Genomic DNA, 25,162 nt, shown 5'->3' with positions numbered 1-25,162 from the left:
TGTGGCGTCTGTGTGTTGGTGTTTTCTTAGTTCTATGCATTCTGAATGAATCTTCTTGCAACAAAATTTCAAAAAGAGGTAACATTTTTTCTTTTATCAGAGAATTCAGATGGTTAAGTTAATTTTTTATGCAAGTGTGCCACCAAATGTTAGCATTTTTTACATAATATGGAAACATTCACTGCAAATTTGGCAGCCTTTTTTGTCCTTTCATTTTTCATTTGTCACACAAAGGTGCACTTGTATTTTTTTAGAATTAAGGGCCTAGCACGCATAGACCTTGAAGGAATGCATATCGCCCACTTCTTTTTGTTCCAAATTTTTAAACCAGGATCATTTTATGCTGAGAAATTACAAAGTTGTAGCCATTTTAGTCAAATTAAGTTATGTAGGATCTCACTCTGCATGATCTGTTTAAATATAGATAAAGAAAAATAATAATAAAATCAGGACTATGCCCCACATGAAAAAATTGTCTGACTCGTTTAAAAAAAAAAAAATTAAAATCTCTGGTCATAAATGTTAACAATATATATGTATGTATGTATATATATATATATATATATATATATATATATATATATATATATATAGTCTTTTTAAATAAACATAGTGTTTATGGAATATGAATTCCATTGTCTTTGAAAGACTGTTTTTCTGTAATGTTTACAAAAGGTTCAAATAGAAGCTTTAGACGGGGGAGAATTATAGGATTAAGCTACCAGTTTAGTAAGTGACCAGTTATGTGCACTTTAACCTACAAAGTAGGACAGCAATGTGGCAAATGTTCTATTTTCTTAGAGTTTGAAAAGGATTTAATAGTAAAATAAAAAAGTACAATTGTACAAGTTAAGTTGTGAAACAGAGTCTGCACTGAAACACAAAGAGAGAAATGTAAGAGCAACCAGAAAGTCATTCTTCTTATTTTTATTATTTTTAATAGTAGTAGTATTATGAGAAATACGATGTATGAAATGTAGGCTTTTTTCATCACCAACATGCTACAGTTTTCATCACTAAGTTCTCAAGACAAACAGCACCATGTTGTGTTTTTATCCGACACCCTTGGAGCTCACTGGAGCGCAGTGAAAGCCTGGTATGTGCTGTCACACTTTCTGCCAGCTTTGGAGGAGATCAGGTGTTTCTGCTCCCCTGCAAGCAGTGATCACTCGTCTGTCTGTCGACTCCACCGATGTGCTCAGGTCTCAGCTGCTGAGGAGCAGGAGGTGATTTAATAACAAGGAGCAGGTCTCTGAGCTTCTTTAACACAAGAGGGATTTATTTTTATTGCTTCCCTGGTAAATGAGAAATTAGAGACGTGCAGGACGGAGTCGAGTTGGGTAAGTAGGTTTGTTTTTGGTGTTAATAAAACGTGATGGAAATTAGTTTCTTGACTTGGCAGCATGTTCTGAAAAATCCTCCTCAGGGTCGGTGAAGCATCATCATCATCAGTTTGCTGCTGCGGTGCACACATCAACCTGCAGCAGGGAATGAGAAGAAAACCTAAAGGGCACAAATTACCTGAGAGCTGCACTGATGACACAGAAATCCTGGGACTTTTTAAAACTTTTATTTCTCTGTTTACTTATGTGAGGTTGCTTTAGTTTGGTAAAAATGTGTTTTTGTCTAGTTTAATAGATTAATAGTTTAATAAAGTTCGTTGCTGGTTTTGTTTGTTTGTTTGTTTGGGAACATGAGTTGCATTCATGAATCTGTAAGAATAATTCATATTTATTATAGCAGTATTGGTTCTCTTAATAACTCACTTAGAGATGCAGTGTATACTATCTCAAACCCTGGCAGATTCTAATACCTCTAATACCACTCCACCCACTTAACAGGTGATCATGTGCAAATCTCACACAATGCTGTGAAGAGAAGGAAGTATATTTGTGAAAAAATACTGTCCATTAATAGTTAATTGGAACAAATCCATAATGTAGAGAACTCAAAGAAATATTCATTGTGGGGAAAAGAGATTTGCTGTCTATGTGTTTTTAAAGTTTAGGTAAGATGTAATTAGTTATATTCCATTCAGTAGATTGAAAGCCATAACTATCTAACAGTTTAAAGCAGTAGTTCAGATATTTTTAAGTGAGGTTCTGTGGAAAGGTTGTGAGCAATATTACCTTATATGTTGTAGATACCTCTGAATAATCTTGGTGTTAAGAAATAGAGTAAGATAAGGTAGTGGCTAATCTGAGTGAAGCCAAGACTGAGGCTGAACCTTTACACTGCTGTCAGTTCTGCATTACACTGTTTTTCTAGAAAAAAAAAAAGATAATCCTCCAGGAAGTGCCTCCAGCTGCAGTGAAAGTGCTACAGTTAGCTGTTGCTGCCTCTATTTGCACTTATAAACCATAGTGTGATGCAAAATTAATGGCTATGTGAAAGTTTCAAATAGCATTTACGACAATTTTGAAAATGAAGTTGTTTAAAGACAGCAGCAATTCACTTTGGTCTATGTACTACTCAGATATGCTGGTTACTTGTTGGTCTGGTCAGAACTAAATTGTGATTCTCTAAACTGGGGAAAAGAGCTACCTAGGTTTGGTATAATATTTCTTGTTTATATTCTTTTCACAGAACTTCACTTCTAAAAACCTGAACTTTGCTTTAAGCTCCAAAAGAAGACAAATAGCTTTGCTGGTAATCAAATACAGTTTCTCCAAATCCATTTACACGCAATAATATTAAATCTACCGGTATTTGTTTTAAAAGTTGAGTAAAAATCTCCTATTTTTATTTTATGCCTACTACAGGTGTGAATAAATCGTCCTAAGTGAGAGCAGAGTTCAGTGGGCCCGGAGAGAAAAGGTTGCAATGAAGCTGAACGACTCCGCTACTTCTACACTTAAGAACTGCCACCCCAAACTAAAGGTACCGTACTTTCAAGACGACAATATATAATCTCAACTACAAGGACTTTAATCCTCACACAAACAGGACAACAGTGATAGATTAAAAAAGAAAATGCAGTCTCAGGAAAATCCTGACTAAATATGAAGTTCAGGTTTGCTTTGTGTTTATTCAAAGGTTTTGCATTTCAGTTGCAGTTGTTTCTATTTGTGCAACTGCTGTTTGTACCTTTTGTGCAGTGACAATAAAAACACAGATTGACTGACTGACCTGCTGACCAACCTACCAACAGATTAATCCCTCCTCAGTTATTTCATTAGGTTGTAGAGTAAGTAAAGCTGGTCATGCCAATGGATTTAAGGTACATTGCAGAGACTGGTCAAACAAACAAGTGTGAAGTATTTCAGCTGAGAAGGACACTGGAGTATTAATGCATGTTGCCATGTTCAGACAGGGATTATGGGCTGAAGGCAGAGATCCACCAAGATCTGTTGCTTGGATGGTATCGATATTTTCACCTGGTTTATCCCCAAAGTGCATACATATCAACAAATCTCTAAGATACAGTGATGGAGTATGAGCTCTTTTTTATCACTGTCTTGAAATAACAGTTTACATAAATCCAGGATTACACAGTAGGCTGTGTTAATAGCAGGTTGTTCACAAATTCACAAAGTCTTGTGAAGCACAAAGTCTGAAAGTGTGGGTTTGTTTATCTGAGTAGACCACTAGTCCTTTAATCTGAGCACATCTTAACATTTTTATTTCAACAGAACATCACAATCATGGTTCTTGCAACATCAATGTGTTGTTGTGAAGCTTGTTTTGTTGAAAAAGGAGGTGCCTTGTTATGTACAGATCCCATTGTTTGTCCCTCCACACTAATTAGTGCTTCCCCTGGTACACTGTTTAAGTCATTATTGGAATGATCTGTTAGCAGCTGTGGAGGTCAGTGCAGTTCATCATGTCAACCTCTGTAATAGATTCTCCCATTGGTGCAAATTTTAGTTTACAACCACATGCTAATTTAGGAGGTTTTGGGTATTTCACCCCTTCTGCAGTATATACATTTACAATAGTTATATACTAATACTCCAGTTTTTGTACATATAGTGATGAGTGTAGGAGAAACCAGTACTGTTTGAACTTTAGCTCACTGAAAACTTTCTTCAGCAAAGTTTGTTCAGTGAAGCACGTCACAACAGAGTGCTTGTAATTCTTTATTGGATTAAGAGCAATGTTGAACAATGATTACAAAGCTGCTTAGTAAAAAGAAAAACAGGAGGAATTCCAGACTTGCTGCTTTTTATCCACTGAAAAATGGAATCCTAGAATGACCCACTCACTTCCCTTTTTTATACAATATGAACTTGTATATTAATATGTAAATGCAGTATATAGGATGAAGTAAACAAATACTCAGATTTCTCTCTATGAAAAGTCTTTTTCTAAGAAAAGAAAGTAACATTACTGTCAGGATTTGGGTTTTGTTGAAGTTATTCTTTAAGTTTCTTTTGTATTGGGTTTATTGTCTCTTTTGTTTTTGCATTGTCTTCATGTTTTGTCTTGTATTTGTTCAGTTTTTGCTCCTTGTGTTTTTTTGTATTCCTGTCATCATTCATTTCTCCTCAGTTTATCACTTGTCTGCCTGCCATGCCCATCTTCACCTGCCTCAAGTTTGTAATCACTCACCTTTGCCCACTTCTCCTAGCTTTTAAAACCTCACTTGTTGCTTATCTGTTGTCGCTTCATGTGCTGTCTGGTTTCGCCTCATGTTTTGCTTCTCGTGTTTGCTACAGTTTTGTATTTTGTCTAGTTTCATTTTGCTGCCGCGTCAGCGTTTGTTTTAGTTTCTTTTCATTGGGTTCGCCTCACTTTCTACCCCACCTGACAATTAGTTTGATGTTCTTCCAAACAGAAAATCTCCAAGCAGCTTAAGAGGCTCTAATCATGTTTTGTCTCTGTTAAACTTTGTTATTAATGTTTATTTCAAATAACCATGACAACACATTTCTGTTGAAAACTACATGTGTCGGCCCGTGCGTATGTTCCAAGGCTGGGTTATTTCCACGCTTCTGAGTGTGGCCATGGTTACCCCTCCACCTGTTTCCAATTAGCTGTCACCTCAGTGGACACGTCTGCGTCCTCAAGGACCGGTTTCTCTAATCCTTCCTTTGTTATCCTCTGTCAGTGTCTACAGGTGGTGGGAGACTGATGCAGTGTGGCCCATGAATAATGTCATCTTCCTTTTAACAATGAAGCATCTGCACTGCAGATTCATTTTCCCTATTTATTAACACATTTTCACTCTATGTTCATGAAATTTTATTCTAACATAAATAAATGTGTGCCTTTTACTCCTTTTATTTTTTTTTCTTTCTAATATTTTGTAGCTGTTTTGTTCAACAAGAAGAAATTCTCCTGCCCTGAATTTTTTTTATGCAGTTGAGATTAATTTATTAGAAAGATATATTGTACATTGAAAGAGAAACCAAATGAAATGAAAGTTTTACAGTTTTAAAGAAATTTTAAAGAAGCTAATTGGAAGCATATTGTATATTTTCTCTTATTTTCTGTTTCTGTAGATGTTTTTTGCAGCCTTGTCTTTTGCCTACTTTTCCAAAGAGCTGTCCGGCAGCTACATGAAGAGCACAATCACACAACTAGAGCGGCGATTCGACATTCCCAGCTACCTGATCGGCATCATAGATGGAAGCTTTGAAATAGGTGAGTTTCTTTGTATGCTCTTTTTATGTTTCTGGTTTTACTGTCTGGTCAAGCAAAACATGTTTGAGTGGTATCCAAATGTTTGGACGACCCAAATGACTTCCTGAATCTTTTTTAAAGTATAAAGTTCAGATTTCATTGACATTTTCAACAGGATGACATTTACAGTTGTAAAATAAAAAGGATTCAGGGATTGAAATTAAAGTTTCAGCAGAGTACTTTGTTTTTTAACCACTTTGATAGATAGTTCAGCTTGTAAACATTTTTGTCAGCCATTGATTTTAGAAAAATCTATGAACTGAAAATAGGTCAACTTCAGTAGATCACCTTTGTGAACACTTATCATTTAGATGTGTATGAGGTGATTACTACAAATCAATACATTAAGCTTTTAGTATGCAGCCTTTATTAAAACTTTAATGCTATCATTTTTTGTTTGTTTATTCTCTTGACCCTGCAGGGAATTTGCTAGTGATTTCTTTTGTTAGTTATTTTGGTGCCAAACTCCACCGACCCAAGATCATTGCAGTTGGATGTATCTTAATGTCTTTAGGGACCTTTTTGATCGCAATGCCTCATTTCACCTGTGGCCGGTAGGTAAACTCTTCATACTGTACAGTTAGATAGTTATTTACACATACTATTGAATATTTCTTTCATCACAGAAATGTGATGTTTTTGCTTTGTGTGATCTCTTTGCATATTGCTGTGACTCTAACTCTAACAGTGCCTGATGCTTTCTCCCTCCCCTTGTTTAACAGTTACATTGGTATTTTATACACAGCTATAATATGAAAACATCAATAAGATCTTCAGAGAATGCAACCAGTCATCTCTCTCCATGTCCTGTAAATTCTTCGTCATCCAATAACAATGACAGACTCTCTTTACTGCCTTCTGCAGGTAAGTGAAACCAACATGGTAAGTTGACCCTAAGGCAGGTAGATATCTGTTTCTCCTGACCCATGGTTGTACATATTTATCTTTTAAAAACATTTTTCTTAAAATTTTGTTCTATTTAATATTTTGAGGGCTTTTAGCTGCTGAGACTAGTATATTGATATGTTTCTTATCTCATTTTTATCTGAAGTGGAAAAATACTAGGTGTGTGGTGATACAAAGAACAAATAACAATAAAAGAATATATTGTTTATACTGAACTCAAACCTCCAACTACATCACTGTATTGGTAGACAAATTCTAGGTGTGCAGCTTATGTGATAGCATCCCTTGATGTAAATAAAGTGACTTCTTTGGCTATCCTGTAATCTCTGATGTACGTGACATTGGTTGAGTTATCAACATGTGATACAGTGTGAAAACCACTGGGATAGATTGTAGGGAGAAAACTAAATAACATAGTTAAATATTGAAGTGTAGATCACTTAATGATTTTTTATTTTGCACATTTTTTTCTTTTTTTAGCTGAATCATTCTGTAATTTTCTTGTTTCTTGTTAAACTGCAGGTTGTGAGCAGGAGTCCAGTGTTTCATTGTGGATGTATGTGTTACTCGGGAATGTCCTACGTGGAATTGGAGAGACTCCTGTGCAGCCTTTGGGAATTTCCTATATTGATGATTATGCACAGTCTGAGAATGCTGCTCTGTATATTGGTAATCCCTTTAACTCACAGCTAACAGTTTTGGACTGAGGGCTTTTGGAGTCAGAGGACAGAATGAAAAAAGGATTTGTATCCAGATAACCAAAGTCTAATATACCCACTGTTTTGATATATGGTACCACGGCAATGTCTGTTGTGCTTATGATATTATTAGTAATAAAATAAAGTCTTTTTATTTTATTTTTCAATCTGCATTGAAAAAACAAAGTGAATATGAGCTGAGTGACGGTGAATGACTGGGTCTATCTATGTTGTATATTGCAGGCTGTGTTCAAACCATTGCCGTTATTGGTCCTGCATTTGGATTCTTGCTGGGGTCACTATGCACCAAGATCTACGTCGATATTGGCTTTGTAGACACGGGTGAGTAAAACTTCAACTGCTGAAGTATAATTCAGACACAGTGTTGGGTACACTGTAGTTTTGCATTTGACAGATGGATTTAGAAGCTGTTTGCATGTGATTGTGGTAGATGGTTGCAATCACACTGCCAATAAGAAATTAATCAGAACACCTGAAACCTTCTAATACAGTGCAATGGTGACCAAAAAGTGAATTCTCTAAAGCCGTTGTGAAACTTTGGGTTTATCACTATTTTCTATATATTCTAAGTTTAGAATATATTGACTACAGTACATTCAACAAGATGTCAGGTAAAGCCAGTATCTCACTGAGTTACAGTAGTTGGTAACTCAAAATTGTGAGAAGGTTGTGAGAAAACACAGATTTTCAGTTGCAGTCTCCCTAAATTCTGAGTGTTTGGGACTGAGCAAGTCATGTGGCCACATTTTACTAATTTTAGAATTTTCTATTTTCATGTCCACGGCTTTAAGAACTGTATTCCAGGCCGTGCACGTTTTTCGTTTTTCCAAGTGGCCTTTGCTAAGTTGCTTCCCTAAACCATGCCAATGATAAATAATTATTGCAGCCTTGTGAAATAATGGTTTAAACAAAGCAATGCTTCACAGAGCACTGACTGCAGACTTATCTCTTCACAGAGACAGTCACCATTACTCCTGAAGATGGCCACTGGGTGGGGGCGTGGTGGCTAGGCTACCTCATTGCTGGCACTATCACCCTCATGTCTGCTGTTCCTTTCTGGTTCTTGCCTAAGTCACTGCCAGTGCATGTAGATAAACATGATAGCAGCTGTACTCAAGACCAGACCAGGTTTATCAAAGATTCCCCAAACATGGACCACAAGATCAGACCAGAAGAGCCAGCTAATTTACGTCTGATGGCCAATGGTATACCAGCAGTCACAAAATGTGATGTATTAAATCTCTACTCAGTCATTTTAGTCTTTATGTATGTTTTTATTTTAGTTTATAGATTACCTTGGAAAACATAAATATGGTATTTGAAAGTGTTTGTTGATTTTCTATGTTTCCATTTATTTCTGCACTGTATATGAATAATATAAAAATGTCCAACATTGAATGCATGCATTACAGAGATATTATTAATACATTTTATCTTTTCTACACAGAATTTGTGCCAACGTTGAAGAGTCTTCTTAGGAATCCTGTGTACATCATTTACCTGTGTGTGACAATAATTCAGTTCAACTCTCTCATTGGTATGGTCACCTACAAACCTAAATACATTGAGCAACACTATGGCCAGTCTGCATCAAAAGCTAATTTTCTCATGGGTAAGTAGAATATTTAGATATTGTTAGATTATATTTTGACAGAGCCCATGATGCTGTGCTAAAAGTCTGATGTGAGCTGGATGGTCTTCAGAAGTGTTTTATGATCCAGCTTTTGATAAAAAATTTTATACTCCAAGTCCCACTTTCCACTTATGTAAATCTTGCAATGACAACCAAGTTTACCACAGTTCTTTCTGAAATAAAGTCACCGATTTCAAATCACACAGATTAATGGAGCTAATTTAACAACATGTTACATATGGAAACAGTGTAACAATGTAGATCAGAGTTTGTAAGTAGCATGTTGGATGATTTTAAATTCATTCCATGTCTTCTCAGTTATCAGAACCAGCTTTTGCTTCAGTTCTTGTTTAAAATAAAATATAAATGAGTCTACTTGGAAATGAATGAGTGCTCTGGCTTTGATCACTTTTTGGAAAGTCTTGTTGCTGCCTGTGCTGCTTGTTATTTCCCTGATTCTGTATCCCTTTAAGAATGAGTTTTATTCTGTGGCTTTCCTAGGCATGATTAACATCCCAGCTGTGGCCTTTGGGATGTTCTCTGGAGCCGTTGTCATGAAAAAGTACAAGCTGGGTGTCCTGGGAGCTACTAAATTTGCCTTTGGGACTTCACTACTGGGCTACTTCCTGTCACTCTTATTCTTAGCCATGAGCTGTGAGAACTCCAAGGTGGCTGGCATCACAGTTTCATATGCTGGGTATGTATAGCTATGCTTGTGTATATTTATATTTTTCTAATGCCCCAGTGGCTCATTTAGAAATCATCTATTATTTAACATGTATGCTTTTGGACTTTTAGAAAAAGCCTAAATACTTGACAAATACTAAACACAAAAAAATCTCTGGGATTGTCTTGGTTTAATGCAACAGCCCTAAACACTATTTCACTGTGCTGCTCTAGGGATGTCTCCAGGGACAAACTGTCTCTTGGGATGTCCCTGTGGATGTCAGGGAGAAAAATAAGACTTGGGAACAGTGCTGTATGTGTGTATGGATAATTTGTCTTGTATTGTGTTCTGAAAACACTTTTGTTGTGAATTAATACCACATAGGTAAACATGTATGAATTAAAATAATATTTTGTTGTTGTTGTTCAAGAACAGTTGTTACCCCTTATTACATCAGGAAACATTTTTTATTTTTTATTACTGTTGTGACTGTTTTTGATGACTGTATTGCTATCAGCTGTATTTACCTTTTTTTTGTTTTCCAATGCAGAGTGGAAGACATTTCTTACGAGGAATGGTCTCTGTTCTCTGACTGTAATTCTGACTGCTTATGCTCAAGTAGAGAGTGGGACCTAGTTTGTGGAGAGAACGGGATCACCTATGTCTCCCCTTGTTTAGCTGGATGTACGTCTTCCACTGGTTCTGGAAAAAACATGGTCAGATCCTCTGCCTTAACATACTCCAGCAGCTAACAAACAAAGCATGACATTTAGACAGGATTAATATCATGTTACAGTTTGATATCTCATACTGTCGTGTGACATTTACACAGTATGAGCTTTCTGTTGTGCTACAGCAAAACTATAATTCCTCAACTCGTTTTTATGTTTTTGTCAGATGTTTGACAACTGCAGGTGTGTAGAAGTAACTAATGGCCTACCAGTCAACCTAACAGCCACTTTAGGCCAGTGTTTACCCAGAGACAGCTGTGACAGAGTCTTTCCATACTTCCTGGCTGTGTCGGTCTTCAGTTCCTTCATCATCTCCCTTGGGGGAACACCTGGCTTCATGCTGCTTGTTAGGTGGGTCAAAAACTCCGCTGTGAATTTTTGTGCAAAATAAGGCTTCATAAATTACTAAAAGCAAAAGTTTTTATCTCTAGTTTTGTTTATTACTGTATTGTTTCTGCTCTCTGTTATTCCATTTGTCTCTGTGAATCAGTGTTATTGTCTCTGTAAGTTGAAAGACAAGTCGTGTTTACCACCCTGATCTTGTTTCAATAGGTGCATTAAGCCCGAGTTAAAATCCCTGGCTCTCGGAATCTACACACTGGCTACGCGGACCCTGGGTAAGGACCTTTGGGATTGTGTATAGATGGTTTTCTTTCTTCAAACATCACTAAATCTGTTGTTAATGTTATACGCTGGACATGTGCAACCAGGGGGCAAAAGTCTCTTTAACTGACAGTATCAGCAGCACAGTGGTTAATGTTAGTTTCACTTGGCTCAGTGGAAAAACACACAGAGTATGTCATCCTTCGAAACCTGCCACATTTTACTGGAATTAAACCTACTGAAAGCAAAACAAGACATGAGTGACAGCTAGTTTTGCTTGGACTGTGGTCTGCACTGATTACTTCAGCGAGGACTGCCCCCATTGGAATAATAGGGTCTGTATCAAATATGCTGCCAAAATACCAGATCCTTGGACTAGTTCTTCAAGTGAGTAATTGCATGGTCTGAAAAGTCATTGAGAAACCCAATCTTTAAACAAAGGGAAATCTGTATGTTCTTTGTGGTCATGTAACTAGTTACAAGAAAAAGTTTTATGTCACAGCACCAGAGTTTTATATTTTGAGGTGTGATGTTTGCTCATTTTATGACCTGAATCCAGAGTCTCGTTTAGTTTTTTTGCTAAGGATTGTAATCCTTTTGAATTACTGGACAGTTTGTATTTTAGGGGGATTTGGTACAGTTACCAAACTTGTTGTCTCTGATTTGGAGCTTGGTTTTGCTAAACAAACCATAATGAGAAATGTTTTTTGCCCTCTAGGTGGGCACACACACACACACACACACACACACACACACACACACACCTCTGTAATTCAATTGTTCATAAACCTTTCTCTAGTATTGTCTGCTTGTGCTGAGGATCAGATACACAGAAATCTGTAAAGATGGCATTATAATGTTATGTATGTTGGAAAGATAATGAAAGCTAATTATAAAATATTTTTGAAATTAACAAAGTTTGTGTGTATTCAGCCTGTTTTAATTTAAGCATTTTTGTTCACTGTTTATTACTGTTGTGTTAAAAAATGTGAATCTTTTAGATATTTTATCCATTTGAACAAGTCCAACTCATCTGTATTTGAGTTTGCTCTTTGTGTGACCTAACGAGTTTATTTTATTTTACACAACAGCAGGAATACCTGCCCCTATTTATTTTGGAGCTATAATTGATTCAACTTGCCTTAAATGGGGATACAACACATGTGGGGAAAAGGATGTTTGCAGAATATACAACACTTCAGCTTTTAGGTAATATAGACAGTGTTTTGTTTTTGTGTTTTCATTTAAAATTTTTAATTAGAATTCAATTGCGCCACAGATTAGCTATTTTTTAAATCCTGAAATAGACACTCTGCAAGGTGATGATGTTTACTAACAAACTTGAAGTAAAACAATGAAAAAACAATTAGAAATATTCTAAAAATTAGGAAAACAAAATTGCTTCTTTTTGTTTTTTAATGCAGTACAATGACAGAATAAAACTAATAATAATAATAATAATACAGAAGTATCATTGCCTACTTTATAATATATGCAGTGATTTAACTATATAGTTAAATTTTTAACTACATATTACATTTTACTACATCATATTTATATTTATTTTATCTACATATTTTCTCTGCTGTCACAAATTTGTAACCTGACTTGGACACGCACCAAGGACTAAAGAGATTTGTTTTCTAATATCTTTGTGTTTTTTTGCAGGACTGTGTACCTGGGCCTCACACTTGGATTGAGGGCCGTCTCTTTCTTGCTGTGCATTTGGGGTTTTGCTCTACTCAAAAGACATATTAAAAGGGAGGAGGAAAAGTTTCTGACCAATGGGAAAGGTGAGCTGGAGTTTCTGAGACAAGAGGAGAGCGGCTCAGACTGTGAACAGTCTATGCTGGCCTCAGACTGCAGCCCTGACAGAGAGACTCACTTGTGAGCATCATCAGATCCTCCTGTCTTCATGAAACATCTCACTTGTGTTCACAGACACACTGTTTTTTTAAAACATATTTATATTTGTACAGGGAAAATACACTATCTTAAAGGAATCACTTTATTTAAAAAATATATTTTTGTGTGTGTTTGTGTTTAGTCTTTTTTGCAAGACGCCTGTAGAAAAGAAATAGAATTAGATTTTCCCTGTTTAGAAGGTTTCATGTCTTTGTCAATCAAATGAACGGTTTATTAAAAGAAGTCCAGTTTAGCTTTGCCTGGCTGAAATCAGTGTCATGGCCGCAAAGTCTTAAACAAATCCTTTTTATTAAAAAGTAAAAAATTCTGTTTGTGATATAGAAAAAACGGCTGTGGCTCATGACATTAAAAATGACTGCATTTTGTTTCAGTTTAGTTGACAGACTGCTGCAGCAGCATTGTAGCTTTCCAGAAATCTTATACAAAAATTGCCTCACCTCATGAGTTCACTGCTAAGATAAGTCAACGGTCTTTTCTTTTCTTACTGCGGGAAATTATTTGATAATATCTGTAGAACCTGTAAATCTCAGGTGTTATTAAACATCAATAGACGCATAAAATATTTTCCTATTTATTTCCAGGTTCTACAATATTAATAAAATTACATTTTTTTAAATGTTACTATTGTGTATTCATAACAAAATACATATTGTTTATTAGCTTATGTGTTTTAAATGTACTTTTATAAAAAATGTGCTCATCCAGCTGCCACTTCCTCCCAGCGATCACTGATCCTTTTTGTCTTCAGAGCGATAAAGATTCTGTGGATGAAACAGAAGGAATCTAGTAGTTTAGATACAGACAGTAGATGTTCTGTTACCAGAGTTTGTGCTGTGTACCTCGAGCTGATTATGTTCTCTTAATAGTCTGTCATACTCCTGTGCTAGACCTTTAAACTGGCTCGTCATTGCTTTGACTTCAGCTTGTGACTTCCGCACAGCTAGACACAGAAACAATTATTAATATGATTGAATCCCAATTCAAAAGACCTGAATTATCACTTTTTGAGGTGAAAAAGTCCACACTCTCCAGTATTTATTTAATTTCCTATCATAATGTTTTATTAATAAAAATACAGATTTAATGTTTTGCGCGATTTAAATACTTGCCTTCCTCTGCAACCCTCAGTTGACTTTCCATCTTTTCAATCTCCAGCCTCAGTTGTTGCTTTGCTGATGATGTCGATTTTTCCCCTTCTAGGAGTGCCTGAGCAAAATATCCGTCCTTAGTAACCAAGTTTAACTAATTAATTTCACAGCAGATTAAAGTAAACAAACAAAATGCAAATCTAAGAAAAAAGCTTTTACACAGAATATAAGACACACTAACTCCTGGTTTATGGAATGTGTGGGCATGATCTGTAAATCCTAAAAATGAAAAAAATCATTTTGCATTATTGGTCATGAACACTTAAAGAAAAGGAGGAACCTCTAATTCTCACTTTTTTTAACTCCTGATTTTCCCCCTGCTGCTTTTTGGCTGTTTCTAAGGCTTTATCCGCCTGCGCCTGAAGACCTGTGGTGTCCTCCAAGGTGGCAGCAACCTGATTTAGCAAAGTGACAACCCGACGCATGATACTGTAGGACAGTAAAACACACAAATTAGTTTGAAAGTGAAGGGTAAAAGATGTAACGTGGCAACTTATGTGTTATCTTTCTGAGTGAAAATGATAAAACAAAACATAAATTACACTAACAGCCAGAGAAAAAGAGAAAAACCGCATATGTAAAAGTTCCTCTGAGCCCTGAACAGCTTCATGTGGACATGATCATACAGGTTTGGGTTTGCTTTAGTATCCAGCATGGGTTCAAGATTGGAGTACTTCTGCACCTCTCGGAAGGCATCTGAGGATAGAAAGGAGAACAAATGATTTCTGGATGCGGCTAATTCTCAGTTCTACTTATACTATCCATCTGCAAGTAAACTCCTTACCAATGAAAAGAACAATAAGAGCCATGACCATTGCAAAGAAAAACTTGTTCCAGTATGAAGATAACCAGCTCCATACTCTCCAGCTAAAAATCAAACACCACCTGCAAAAAAAAGGGGCAGAGTGAGTTTTAAATCTGACTAATAAAAAAGACATGAATGCTCTCTGCTGGTGATTCATCCAAACTGCCTTCTTAGTGAGACTCAAAATGGCTTACGCACAAGTTATCAAAAGAACTTTCAAGTGTTGTTTTTGTGTTATAATTGTAAAGTTACTGTACCTTTGTGCTGATATAAAGGGTATGCACAGGATCAGAATAATTGCTACCTCTGCATATAGAAAAAAAGCCACTGCCATCCACTGGACAGTCATTGTGATTTTCTGTGGAGATTAGATGGTTGAATTATGTGTACTGACAAAGCAAAACCTGAACCGAAAGAATTTGATTTAATACCTTAAAATGTATAGAAAGGCTAAAAGGTATCCTCTATTGTGTATTAGGCTAATAAATAAATTATATGACCATGTAAAATAGACAAGTTTAAGCTTCATAGGACTCCAGATGATCTGAAGAAGCTTTTCTTCATTTCAATTCTCGCTAGCACCAATAGTTCGATTTATTCTTTTGAAACGGCTATCTATAAAAGTCAATAAACAGAGCTGTTGACTTACCAGGTGAAGTTCTGTGCCGGAAAGTTTTGGAGAGTCCAGACACAGAGCTCACTCTGAGACACAACAGCTGCTGAGGAACATCAGAGCAGCCAGAGCCCAAAATAAAACTCTGCTGGTTGACCTCATTAGTCCGTCTCTTTGGCTTCAGCAGAAGATTTAAAACCTTAAAACTGTCTGAAAGCTTTGTTTTGAGTGTAGGCTACAGAATGACTGCATAATCTATCTTTTGGCTCGAAACCCGTTTTCCCTGGTGTGTGTGTGTGTGTGTGTGTGTGTGTGTGTGTGTGAGAGCGAGTTTACCGGTGCCATCTCACATTACATGGCATGAAACAAAAATAGTCTGCTGTGGATCACTCGGTCTGAATACAATTAGTGAGGCTGTTACTTGTAAAAAGGAAAATACTGTAAGTTTTAAAAATTAACAAAGTGCTTGTTATCAACCATTCAAAACTTAAAGCATGTGTGGTTCAAATCATGGTAAAGGTATGTCGTTGTGATGACCATTGTAAAGTTATATAGCTATTGAGTTATAGGTATTCTTGTGTTTTTCAAGTGGCGGCCATCCTGAATCGGCTGTTCAGTAGATGCACACCCTTGATTTCTTTCTGAGAATTACATTAAAATGTTCACTTTATGATGGCTGGAGATAGGCAGCAGTTCCCTGCAACCTGGAAAGGAGAAGCAGGTAAAAAAATGGATGGATGTCAAACATGTGAACACAGACACAGGCAATTACATGATCACCTGCCTTTTATGGTGGTAAGTGATCAAAATTAAAAATATATAACACAAAAATATTTTTTTTTTTACTTAAGAAATTAGTTGCTTCTAAGAGGAGATCAGATATACTTTTATTCACAGAAATTAAAGTTTTATCCAAACCTTTCCGTGGCACTGTATGTTGAATGTTCTGTCTGGATATCCCCTTTTTTAAAAAAAATAAGAATAATAAAAAATCACATATAGCTCCAGAAGGGGGCAATGTTACCAAAATAATAACCGGCTTGTACATGGGAGTGTTTTGGGAAGTTAAGTTAAATCATCCATCCATCCATTTTCTTTACCTGCTTCTTCTGTGCAGGGTCACATGGAGCAGGTGTCTATCTCCAGCAGTCACGAGAGAGAGGCGGGGTACATCCTGGAAAGGTCACAAGTCCATCACAGGACCACATAGAGTCAAATGAGACAGACCACCATTCACACTTTCACTTAAATCAGTCATTTTTTTTCAAATAAAAACCATTACAAAAGAGGTTGAATGTGTTTATTTACAAACCAACAAAATAGGTTAAATATAGGTAATAAATTATAAATATAGACTCATTTTATACATCTCATACATCAGCTAAAAAGGATGACTCTAATACCATTTTGTATTCAACAAAAGATTCTCATTCAGAATTCAGTACCGTCTTGTTCTCTCTTATTTTTATTTACAAAACTAAGTTGTTTTTATTCTTTTCAGATTTCATCTTCAAAAACTGAAACTATTTTGCCCTCTTCACATTATTTAACTTGCAATCACTTAAAAAAAAACCTGTTAAGCAGCCTGATAGCTGCTATCATCTTGGACTAAATGTCAGGAGCACTCAGCATCAGAATGTTTACAGCTGCACCCTGTCGCTCCTTTTAAGAGCTGTTAAACGACTCTCTCATCTCTTTGCTGTTTTAGAGGCTTTCCTCTCAGAGTGCCTCCATAACGAGACATTTACAACATCATCTGTTAAAGACCACCACTACACCTGTTGGTGCATAGAATCGTTCAGTTGGCCAACTGTGTAGCAGTAATACAATGCACAAAAAAAGAAATAATTACAGTTCGGTACAAAAAGTTCATCATCCTATCAAATATCAGAATAGAGGGGAAAAAACAGAGTATAAACACAGTTTGAGCAACTGTTCAACAAAGGGAATTGCCTTGTTGATGAGAGACTCTGAGGACAATGGCCAGACTAGTTAGTCCTGGCAGTCAGTCTACAATAACTCACATACCCGCTGTTTAAACTATGCTAGGCAGAACACAGCTGACCTCAACACACATACGCCATCCGTTGTATAAGACCATGTAGGGAGTATTGTACCGTGACTTTGCTGATGAAAGGTCTCCAGAAATTATGTGATGCAATCCTGTCGACATGAACCTTCAAAAATTGAGTCTTTTTTTTTTTGAGAGCAAAGGAAGGGAGACCCCAGCCAGTAATAATTTGACATTTCTAATAATGTGCTCTATGAGAAGATACCTGACCCCCTATCTGTTTCCCTTAGGGGTTGGCAGAAGAAAACTAATTTCTTGTGTCCTTGATCTCATAATTTCAGTCACTACATAAGCTCCTCTCTACAACTGATGGTAGCAACATAAAGTGGCTCGCAGATTCATGGCTTTCATGCAGGCTTGGTTTGGTGCATCTCACTTCTGTTGTGCTCCATCTTTAAAACCATGACAACTGTATATGATTTTTTTTTCCTTCAGCTTTAAACTAACAACAAGCAGCTACCTTTATGTCCAAGTCATGACAGACTGATGTCCCACACATGAGGTCCTGACAGATTTACAACGCTGCTGTCCTTGAAAGACATATTTTTACTGTATGTTGTAAACAGAACCCAAACACGCTAAATGTTTATTTCTTTATCGTGGCTGAATTGACCCTGCCCCAGCCAAGGCCAGCTTGTGCTAACACTGAACCTGGAACTAAAACAGAAGTTTGTCGCAATTTTTTTGGATTGGATTGAGCTGTATTGCTGTGGCTGCATTTCTTTCTGGCCTCCAAGACTACGAGACAGACTTTTTGAGACAGCTGACCTTTTGTGATTAAACTGAAATAGTATTTATATGCTTTCCCCTGACATCTTAATGAAACGATTATTTTGTATCTAATGAATGTTTACATCAGGGCTGGATTGTAAATACCATTTGAAGATGCACAGGTTTTTACTTATTCTTCTGGTTAGTTTAGTTTTGTTTTGTTTTCTGTCCAAGACTGGTGCCGCATAATGCAAAGACAACAGCCATTTGGTTCATATTCTGTAAGCTTGTGACTTAGAGTTGTGTTGACATGCAAGCTGCATGCAGCCGCAATGGAGCCAAGCTAGGGCTGGCCAAACTGACAGTACTATTTATGGTGCAGAAACTGATGTCCCGTTCCTGCATGGCACAAAGCTATATTTTATTCTTTTTTGGTCACTCCAATTTACATAGTCATGCACAGCTGCAGTGCAAAAACACACCATGTTTATGTAATCCCTAACTGGTCAAACTAAATTAGGAACTGTTTGTTTTAGGTTTCTTCAATAAAAGCAATCAAAAAATTAAAAGAAAAAAAAAGTGAATGGCTATTACTCGCTGCCTTTCATCCCTGAGTTTTCTCAACCTAACATTGTCTTAGGTTGAGAAATAGAGTTGTAACTGCTTTGGTCAAACCCTGAAAATAAAATCTGTGCAATCTCATGTGATATTGCAAAATGCCACACTCAAAGTTTCTGTTGTGAATGTCTCTCAGCGACTACTACATCATATTTTAGCTCAGTTACTGTAACACTGGCAGAGCTACAGCCATTTTTATGTTAGGTAATGTTGACTAGCCATAGCAGCCATCTTGAGGTGGATTAACTTTCAAATTTAATCATTGTACATGGACATCTAATGATTATTTTCTGAATCTTTCAATAAAAATTGTCCAGATAGTAAGTATTAACAATTTAAACTTAGCTTTTGTGCAATCTGTCAGTGCTTAAAATATGTGTTGTAGATCAATCTCACCTATTACTACACCATGTTTTAGCTATCTATAAAATGGATTTAGTTATAGAATTTTTTATGGATTTTATGGTGCATTTGCTGTGGCAGCCATCTTGAATCAGGCTGATTCTAAAGGTCAGTCAGTTGTGGATGTGTATCCAATGATTATTTTGTGCCAGTTTTATTAAATATGTCCAGTGGTTCATGAGATAATATGATAACAGATGAACACACACACACACACACACACACACAGGCACTGACAAAAATGTTATCATCCATCTTTGATTTCAGTAGAGGGTGATAAGAATAAACTCACAATATTCAGTGTCCAGTTGATTTGCCTATTGAAACAATCCATTTTGTGTTCGTTACAATCTACTTTTTTCAAAGAGACTACGCATCTTTAACTTGGGATAAACAAAATAGATTTTACATATACTTTTAATACTGCAATGATCATTTCTGCTTCTATTACACAATTATCTTTCAGAAAAGCTTACCTTTTGTCTAATTACAAACTCAGGGGCGATTGTACTTAGAAGGTGGAGCATTTGGACAAAATGGGTCAGGCGCTGTTCTTTTCTCCAGGCAGTTGTGCTCTTGACAGAAAAGTTTGCAACAATAATAAAAAAAAAAGATAAACTTTTTCTCCTGATTCAAACACCGACCCAGCTGCTGAGCAGCTCACTGGGAATGCTCACTGAGCCCCCTGAGTTGGGCACTCAGACATAGCTCAGTCGCTTTTGCTGCTTTGCAATTTTATTGACACCCCAACCTTTAGAATAGCTCAGATTTATTTTTAAATGAAAAATGCCTCATTTGAATATGAATGCTCGCCATGTTGTATCAGATTGAAACTACCAGGCTGAATTAATAAGCTGTGTGGTGGCCCTATTCATGTGTTTTCATGTAGAGAAAGGAGTGCTGGTGTAAACACAAGAAAGCAGTCATCTAGAGGCCAGCAATCTTGTTTCTGCTGTCTACCCTCTCACACACAGTACTTGACATTCTGTCATTGTCTGAATGAAAAGAAAAATGGACACACTCTGCACACATAGTAAGGGCAAAGCTGCAGATGCTGAAGTATACACTCCAATAAACAGGGCACAGAGCACACACACACACAGTGCTACTTGGCTGCACACTGAATGACAGGTATGCACACACACACACACACACACAGGGAGCCAAGCCATGTCAGCACAAAACTTCAAACTTTTTTGTCCTTTAAGTTTTTGGTTCAGTGCGATAAGAAAACGCCAGTCTGACTTTTTGGCTGATTCATGTTTAAAGGAAAGGTATAAGGTTTTACAGAGTGTTAAATTTAACCAGTTTTAACACATTTTTATGCAAAATAAGGATTTCTGCACTCTTCTTATGAGTGTACATTTAAAGTTGATTATAATTGATTACCCTCAGGATTTATTCATTGTTTATTCTGTGACAAAAAAAAAGGAGAAATACCTACATTATGTTTGTTCTGTGGAATAGTTATGAACAATTAATCTTAATCTAATATTAATCTTACTTGTTGTACAGAGTTATCTGAACAACTTCAGTTTTCAAAAACAGAGCTGAGTGCTGAGTTCTGACTGAGTTAAGGGCTAGACCGTGTTCTTGGTCCTGCCAGACTAGCTATTAGCTTGTAAGTTCGGCCAAGATTATTTTGTGTTTCATTCATCTTGGATGTGAAAACTTGGATCTGGGAATGACATTACATCCAAAAACACCCATGTTACGAGCAGAAAAATCAGTATCGTTTGCTAATTGTTTTCAATGGGCAAGTTAAGTATTATTAGTGATTTCTCTGCATTCAAACTTTTCAGCAACATGTTTCAAAATTGGGATAGTACAGTACCTTGTGTGACTAATTTATTGCCATGCAAACTGAAAGAAGTGAACATGAAAAGTTTATCCTTGCTCTTTTGATGCTCAAGGCAGCCATATTAAATGTTAAGCTTTGTGTTGGTGAGGCATCTTTGACTTTCTTAGCTGGAAGTCCAGCTTTAGGGACCGTTTTTGTTGATGTTTTTAGATTTGGAACCCTAAATTTCCAACTTGCAAGTACAAATGTAACGCATCATACAGCTTCAATTTTTTTCAAATTGAGGTTGTTCAAAGAGCTATCTGCAACAGATATGGTATTAATTGTTCATATTTTTTCTATAGAAATCCCACTTCAAATGATTTGAACTATTGATTTAGGTGTCTGCTCTAATGTTGTCAGAGAACAGTAATCTAATGAGTACTGATTTGAAGGCAGACTTTGTGTTATTTTTCCCTGTACTGTACAATAATGCTATTAGGCCATAGCAAGTAGAGGTCATGTACCACTGTCCGTCTATCCTTGATTTCTGGCTTCACTCTACCAGTGGTTTTCTTGCAGAGAGATTATAAGATTTTATCAAAGTCATACATCTTCCAGCTCTATAAAATGTCCTTCCACCTCTCTGAATGTGGGCTCGGTGTGAGTAACATTTGGAAAATGACCACAAGCAACAATTTGTCAAGCTGTGCTGGCTGCTGTGCTCAATTCACTTTCTTTTTCTCTACAGTAGCAGAATTACAGTTGAGTGTTCGCTGACCTAATGTAATAGAAGCTCCATACAAACAGAGTAATGTGATTTTACGGGCTTTTATTCTGTGTCTGTGGCAGGATAGAGAGTGGCCCTGAAGAGATGCCATCTGAATTGGGGTTGGATGTCTGGGAGAGGTAGCCATTGACCGAGAGATAGAAGGGCATAATGATAGGGACAAAAGCAAATAGCAGCTTTGATGTGGACTACAGGAAAGAAAGACAAGGAAAGGAAAAAAAGACCCCTAGGAACGAGTCTAATAAATCTCACCATGAAGCATTATTAAGCTTTTGATATTGACTATGGCATTCTTTTGACCTATTACACAAATGCAACCAACCCTTGTTACTGTTGACTTATATATGTGTGCGATGGTATAATTTAGTCCAAGGCCCAAAAAAAATTGTGGAGAGAAATATGCTACCATTAAGTTGTTATATTTTCGTGGAAGGTCTAAGGTTATTTTTGTAGGATAATGTCAGCATGACTCACGACAGCATGCCTTTAGAGACAGAAGCCTGGATTCGCCAATGCATTGTTTGTTCTTTGCAGGTCCAATGACAGGTTTTGCACATTCATATGATTCACAAAGCTTTTTCAAAGTGACATTTGTGCCTCAAACTTTGCTGCCAACCAAACAGTGTCTTTTTGCACCGGTGCAGTTTGCCTACATTTAAATGAGCTATTATGCATGCATTTAAAGGAAACTCCACCTATGTTCATGTAAATAACTGTGGTGGTAGCTGCGTTGCGGCAAATGAACAGTGAAAATTTAACAATCTGCTGAACTGCTGCCTTCACAAAAAGAAAACAGGAGTGTGGGGAAAAGTATAATTCAGTCTCACTTCCAAAGTGTCAGACATGGTTGCGTCTGAAAATAAATTGTCAAAAATGTGTGTAAAATCAACTGTTGGTGTTTTGCATTCAAAATACAAAACCTTATTAATATAAAACATTTCAACAGACAGTGCTTCGCATCCAGATGTTAAAAAAGAAAACCTTAAGTTGCTTCACAAGATAACTACTGCAGAGAATTTACCCCCAGGTGGGTCCGACCTTCCCAGGAATGAAAGAGGAGGGAGAAGGTGCAGCGCACACCCCATGGTCCAGAAGGACTCTTTTTTTTATTTATAACATGAAAAGAAGAGGATATAGTCATGATTGATTAAGTTCAAAATGTCCTTTATTGGTTTAGAAATACCATCCTGAACATAATTCTTCCTTGAGGGAAATGTGAGATGTTTCACTTTCTGTCTTTCACTTTTGTGCCTGCTGTGTTAGCGGCGAAAAGTCAAATTTAGATTAAGCATTATGATGCAAAAGCAGTGGAACGTGAATGGGTGTGTTTGTACCAGTATATAAATAGTGCTATTTGTTTTGGGAAGATGATGCTGAGAGGAAGCCAATGTCAGTTGCAAATGATGAGCTAATGGTGGAGCACAACCTTAGTTTGTGCCTGATAGGCCTGCTTCATGCCCAAATATGTCTTTGTTTAAAAATCTCTTTTCTAGATAGGTTGCACCAGATTTGAGTTTTAGCATTGACTTTATAACTTTTGAAAGATGTCAAGCAAACAAGTATACCACCACCGATATCGTAGTTTTATTTTTTATATTATTAATCAAAATTCTAGGTTGCAACATTGCTTTACAGAGCCGTCTTTTGCAGCAAATCTCTTCAAGACCTCCAGCCTTTTCAAGTTGGATGGATGCCACTTGTGTAGATTTATTTATCCATCCATTCATCTATTTTCTGATGCTTAATAATGATTGGATTGCAGAAGCAACAGGTCAAGAAGGGTAACTCAAAATCCCTCTTCCCAGTGACACTCTAGCTCCTCCTGTAGTATTCCAAGGTCTTCCCATCTATAATTGATAATCCTTCCATCAAGTTCTGGGTCTGCCCCTAGGGTCCCCTCCAGGTGGGGCATGCCTGGAGGACTTTCAAAAGGAGGCATTCTAATCAGATGGCAAAAGCACATCAGCTGACTCCGTTAGATGCAAAGGGGCAGCAGCTCTTTTTCAAGTTCCCCCTGGATGACAGAGCTCCTCACCTTATCTCTACGGCTGAGCTTGGTCACCCTACTAAGGAAGGTCATTTCAGATGCTTGTATCCAGGATCTTGTATTTGCGGTCATGATCCATACTTCATGACCTTAGGTGAGGGTTGGAACAGAGCCTTTCAGCTCAGGTTCTTTTTCACCATGACAGACAGGCAAAACACCCTCATTACTGCAGACAAGGCCCCAATCCATTGATCCATCTCCCGCTTCAGTCTATCATCACTCATGAACAAGACTCCCAGATACTTGAACTCCTCTGCTTGAGGCAAAGATTCACCTAAAACAGGCCAAACAAAACTGTAGTCACTGGCCAACCCTTAACCACAAGCTTTTATAATACACACATAAGCTAAGAACAGATAGCACTAAAGAACATTTGTGCACAAAAAGTGAGAAAGAAAACTCATATTGAACCAGTTGTTGTGGAACAGCTCCTGGTAGATAATGGTGACAGCACAGCTAAAAAAATTGATTCTAATGTTCATTTATTTCTTGACATGAGCTCAAGACAAAAGACAATTAGAAAATTATTTATTTATTAAAACAATGCACCTTTTTCTTGTACCGAGAGCCATATTTCCAAGAACAATACATGAAAATCACCTCAAGCAGGGCTATTGTTCTTCATCACATTACAGTATAAACAGAGAAAGCAGAAATATCAGGATCAGCTGCTATCACTGTAAAAACAATAAGAATAAAACAAAAAAAGCAAAGCCTGGCAAAAAAAAGATTAGAAATATTTATAATTATTTGATTAAAAGTAGACAAAGTGATTAACATTTGTCTGACATTTAAGGACAAGACAATACATGTTGACATCATCAAACATTATCTTATATTAGAAATAATCAGTGTAACAGAAAAGGAACTTTAATGTTTTTTTTATTATCGACATGAAGTTGGTAAAGTCTCAGTTTCCAGTGTTTGGTTACCTCAGTTTAATATGCAGATATTTCAAAAGGTTTTTGCAAAGCGTTCTGCTTCGGAGGAAGAATCTGTATATTGTAGGTTCATAGAGTTTTATGACATCCATCATAAAATACATCCGTATTATCTCCTACAGAGACAAACAGATGTCCCTAGTGTACTTAAAAAACTATCACAGAGACTAATTCTTGCCACTTTGTAATGAGTGTGATTTGTTTGCTTGACAGATTAGAGACAAAAATTAACTTTTTTGCACATACCACATTTTATGTTTCATTTGTTCTGAAGATCTTTTAGAAATTTGTAACGTCAAGCTGATTTCTTAGAGATGTGTTACTAATACTGATTTTAATATGTATGTAAAAAAAAAATATATATATATATATATATATATATATATATATATATCAGACTTTGTATGACAAGACTTAGAATAGAAA

At 36.6% G+C, this 25,162-nt stretch overlaps 2 protein-coding genes across 3 annotated transcripts; one reads left to right on the top strand and one right to left on the bottom strand.

Moving 5' to 3' along the window:
* The first annotated feature begins 2,489 nt into the window (after window positions 1-2,489).
* LOC108229844 (solute carrier organic anion transporter family member 1C1-like) lies at window positions 2,490-13,431 on the top strand. The gene is made up of 15 exons (XM_017405535.3): window positions 2,490-2,649; window positions 2,763-2,880; window positions 5,445-5,586; window positions 6,047-6,179; window positions 6,371-6,489; window positions 7,054-7,200; window positions 7,473-7,571; window positions 8,207-8,455; window positions 8,698-8,862; window positions 9,385-9,580; window positions 10,101-10,266; window positions 10,448-10,632; window positions 10,834-10,898; window positions 11,976-12,093; window positions 12,553-13,431. The coding sequence occupies exons 2-15, from the start codon at window positions 2,824-2,826 to the stop codon at window positions 12,773-12,775; spliced, it is 2,064 nt and encodes a 687-aa protein (XP_017261024.1). The 5' UTR covers window positions 2,490-2,649; window positions 2,763-2,823; the 3' UTR covers window positions 12,776-13,431.
* Window positions 12,287-15,700, bottom strand: LOC108229845 (B-cell receptor-associated protein 29-like). Of its 2 annotated transcripts, none has more exons than XM_017405537.3 (8): window positions 15,413-15,700; window positions 15,021-15,121; window positions 14,743-14,843; window positions 14,501-14,654; window positions 14,252-14,387; window positions 13,920-14,016; window positions 13,650-13,750; window positions 12,287-13,571 (listed from the first exon to the last, which is right to left on the bottom strand). In XM_017405537.3, exons 2-8 carry the CDS (start codon window positions 15,110-15,112, stop codon window positions 13,536-13,538), a joined length of 717 nt encoding a protein of 238 aa, XP_017261026.1. In that variant the 5' UTR covers window positions 15,113-15,121; window positions 15,413-15,700; the 3' UTR covers window positions 12,287-13,535. The 2 variants fall into 2 exon arrangements, with proteins under 2 accessions (XP_017261026.1, XP_017261027.1); XM_017405538.3 differs by having other exon boundaries at window positions 13,082-13,571; window positions 14,507-14,654; window positions 15,413-15,696.
* Window positions 15,701-25,162: the final 9,462 nt, after the last annotated feature.

Source organism: Kryptolebias marmoratus, linkage group LG11 (genome assembly GCF_001649575.2).
Source record: "Kryptolebias marmoratus isolate JLee-2015 linkage group LG11, ASM164957v2, whole genome shotgun sequence".
NCBI classification, from domain to species: Eukaryota; Metazoa; Chordata; class Actinopteri; order Cyprinodontiformes; family Rivulidae; genus Kryptolebias; species Kryptolebias marmoratus.
The sequence above is the reverse complement of the archived record's forward strand: the minus strand, read 5'-3'. Positions and strand labels throughout refer to the sequence as shown.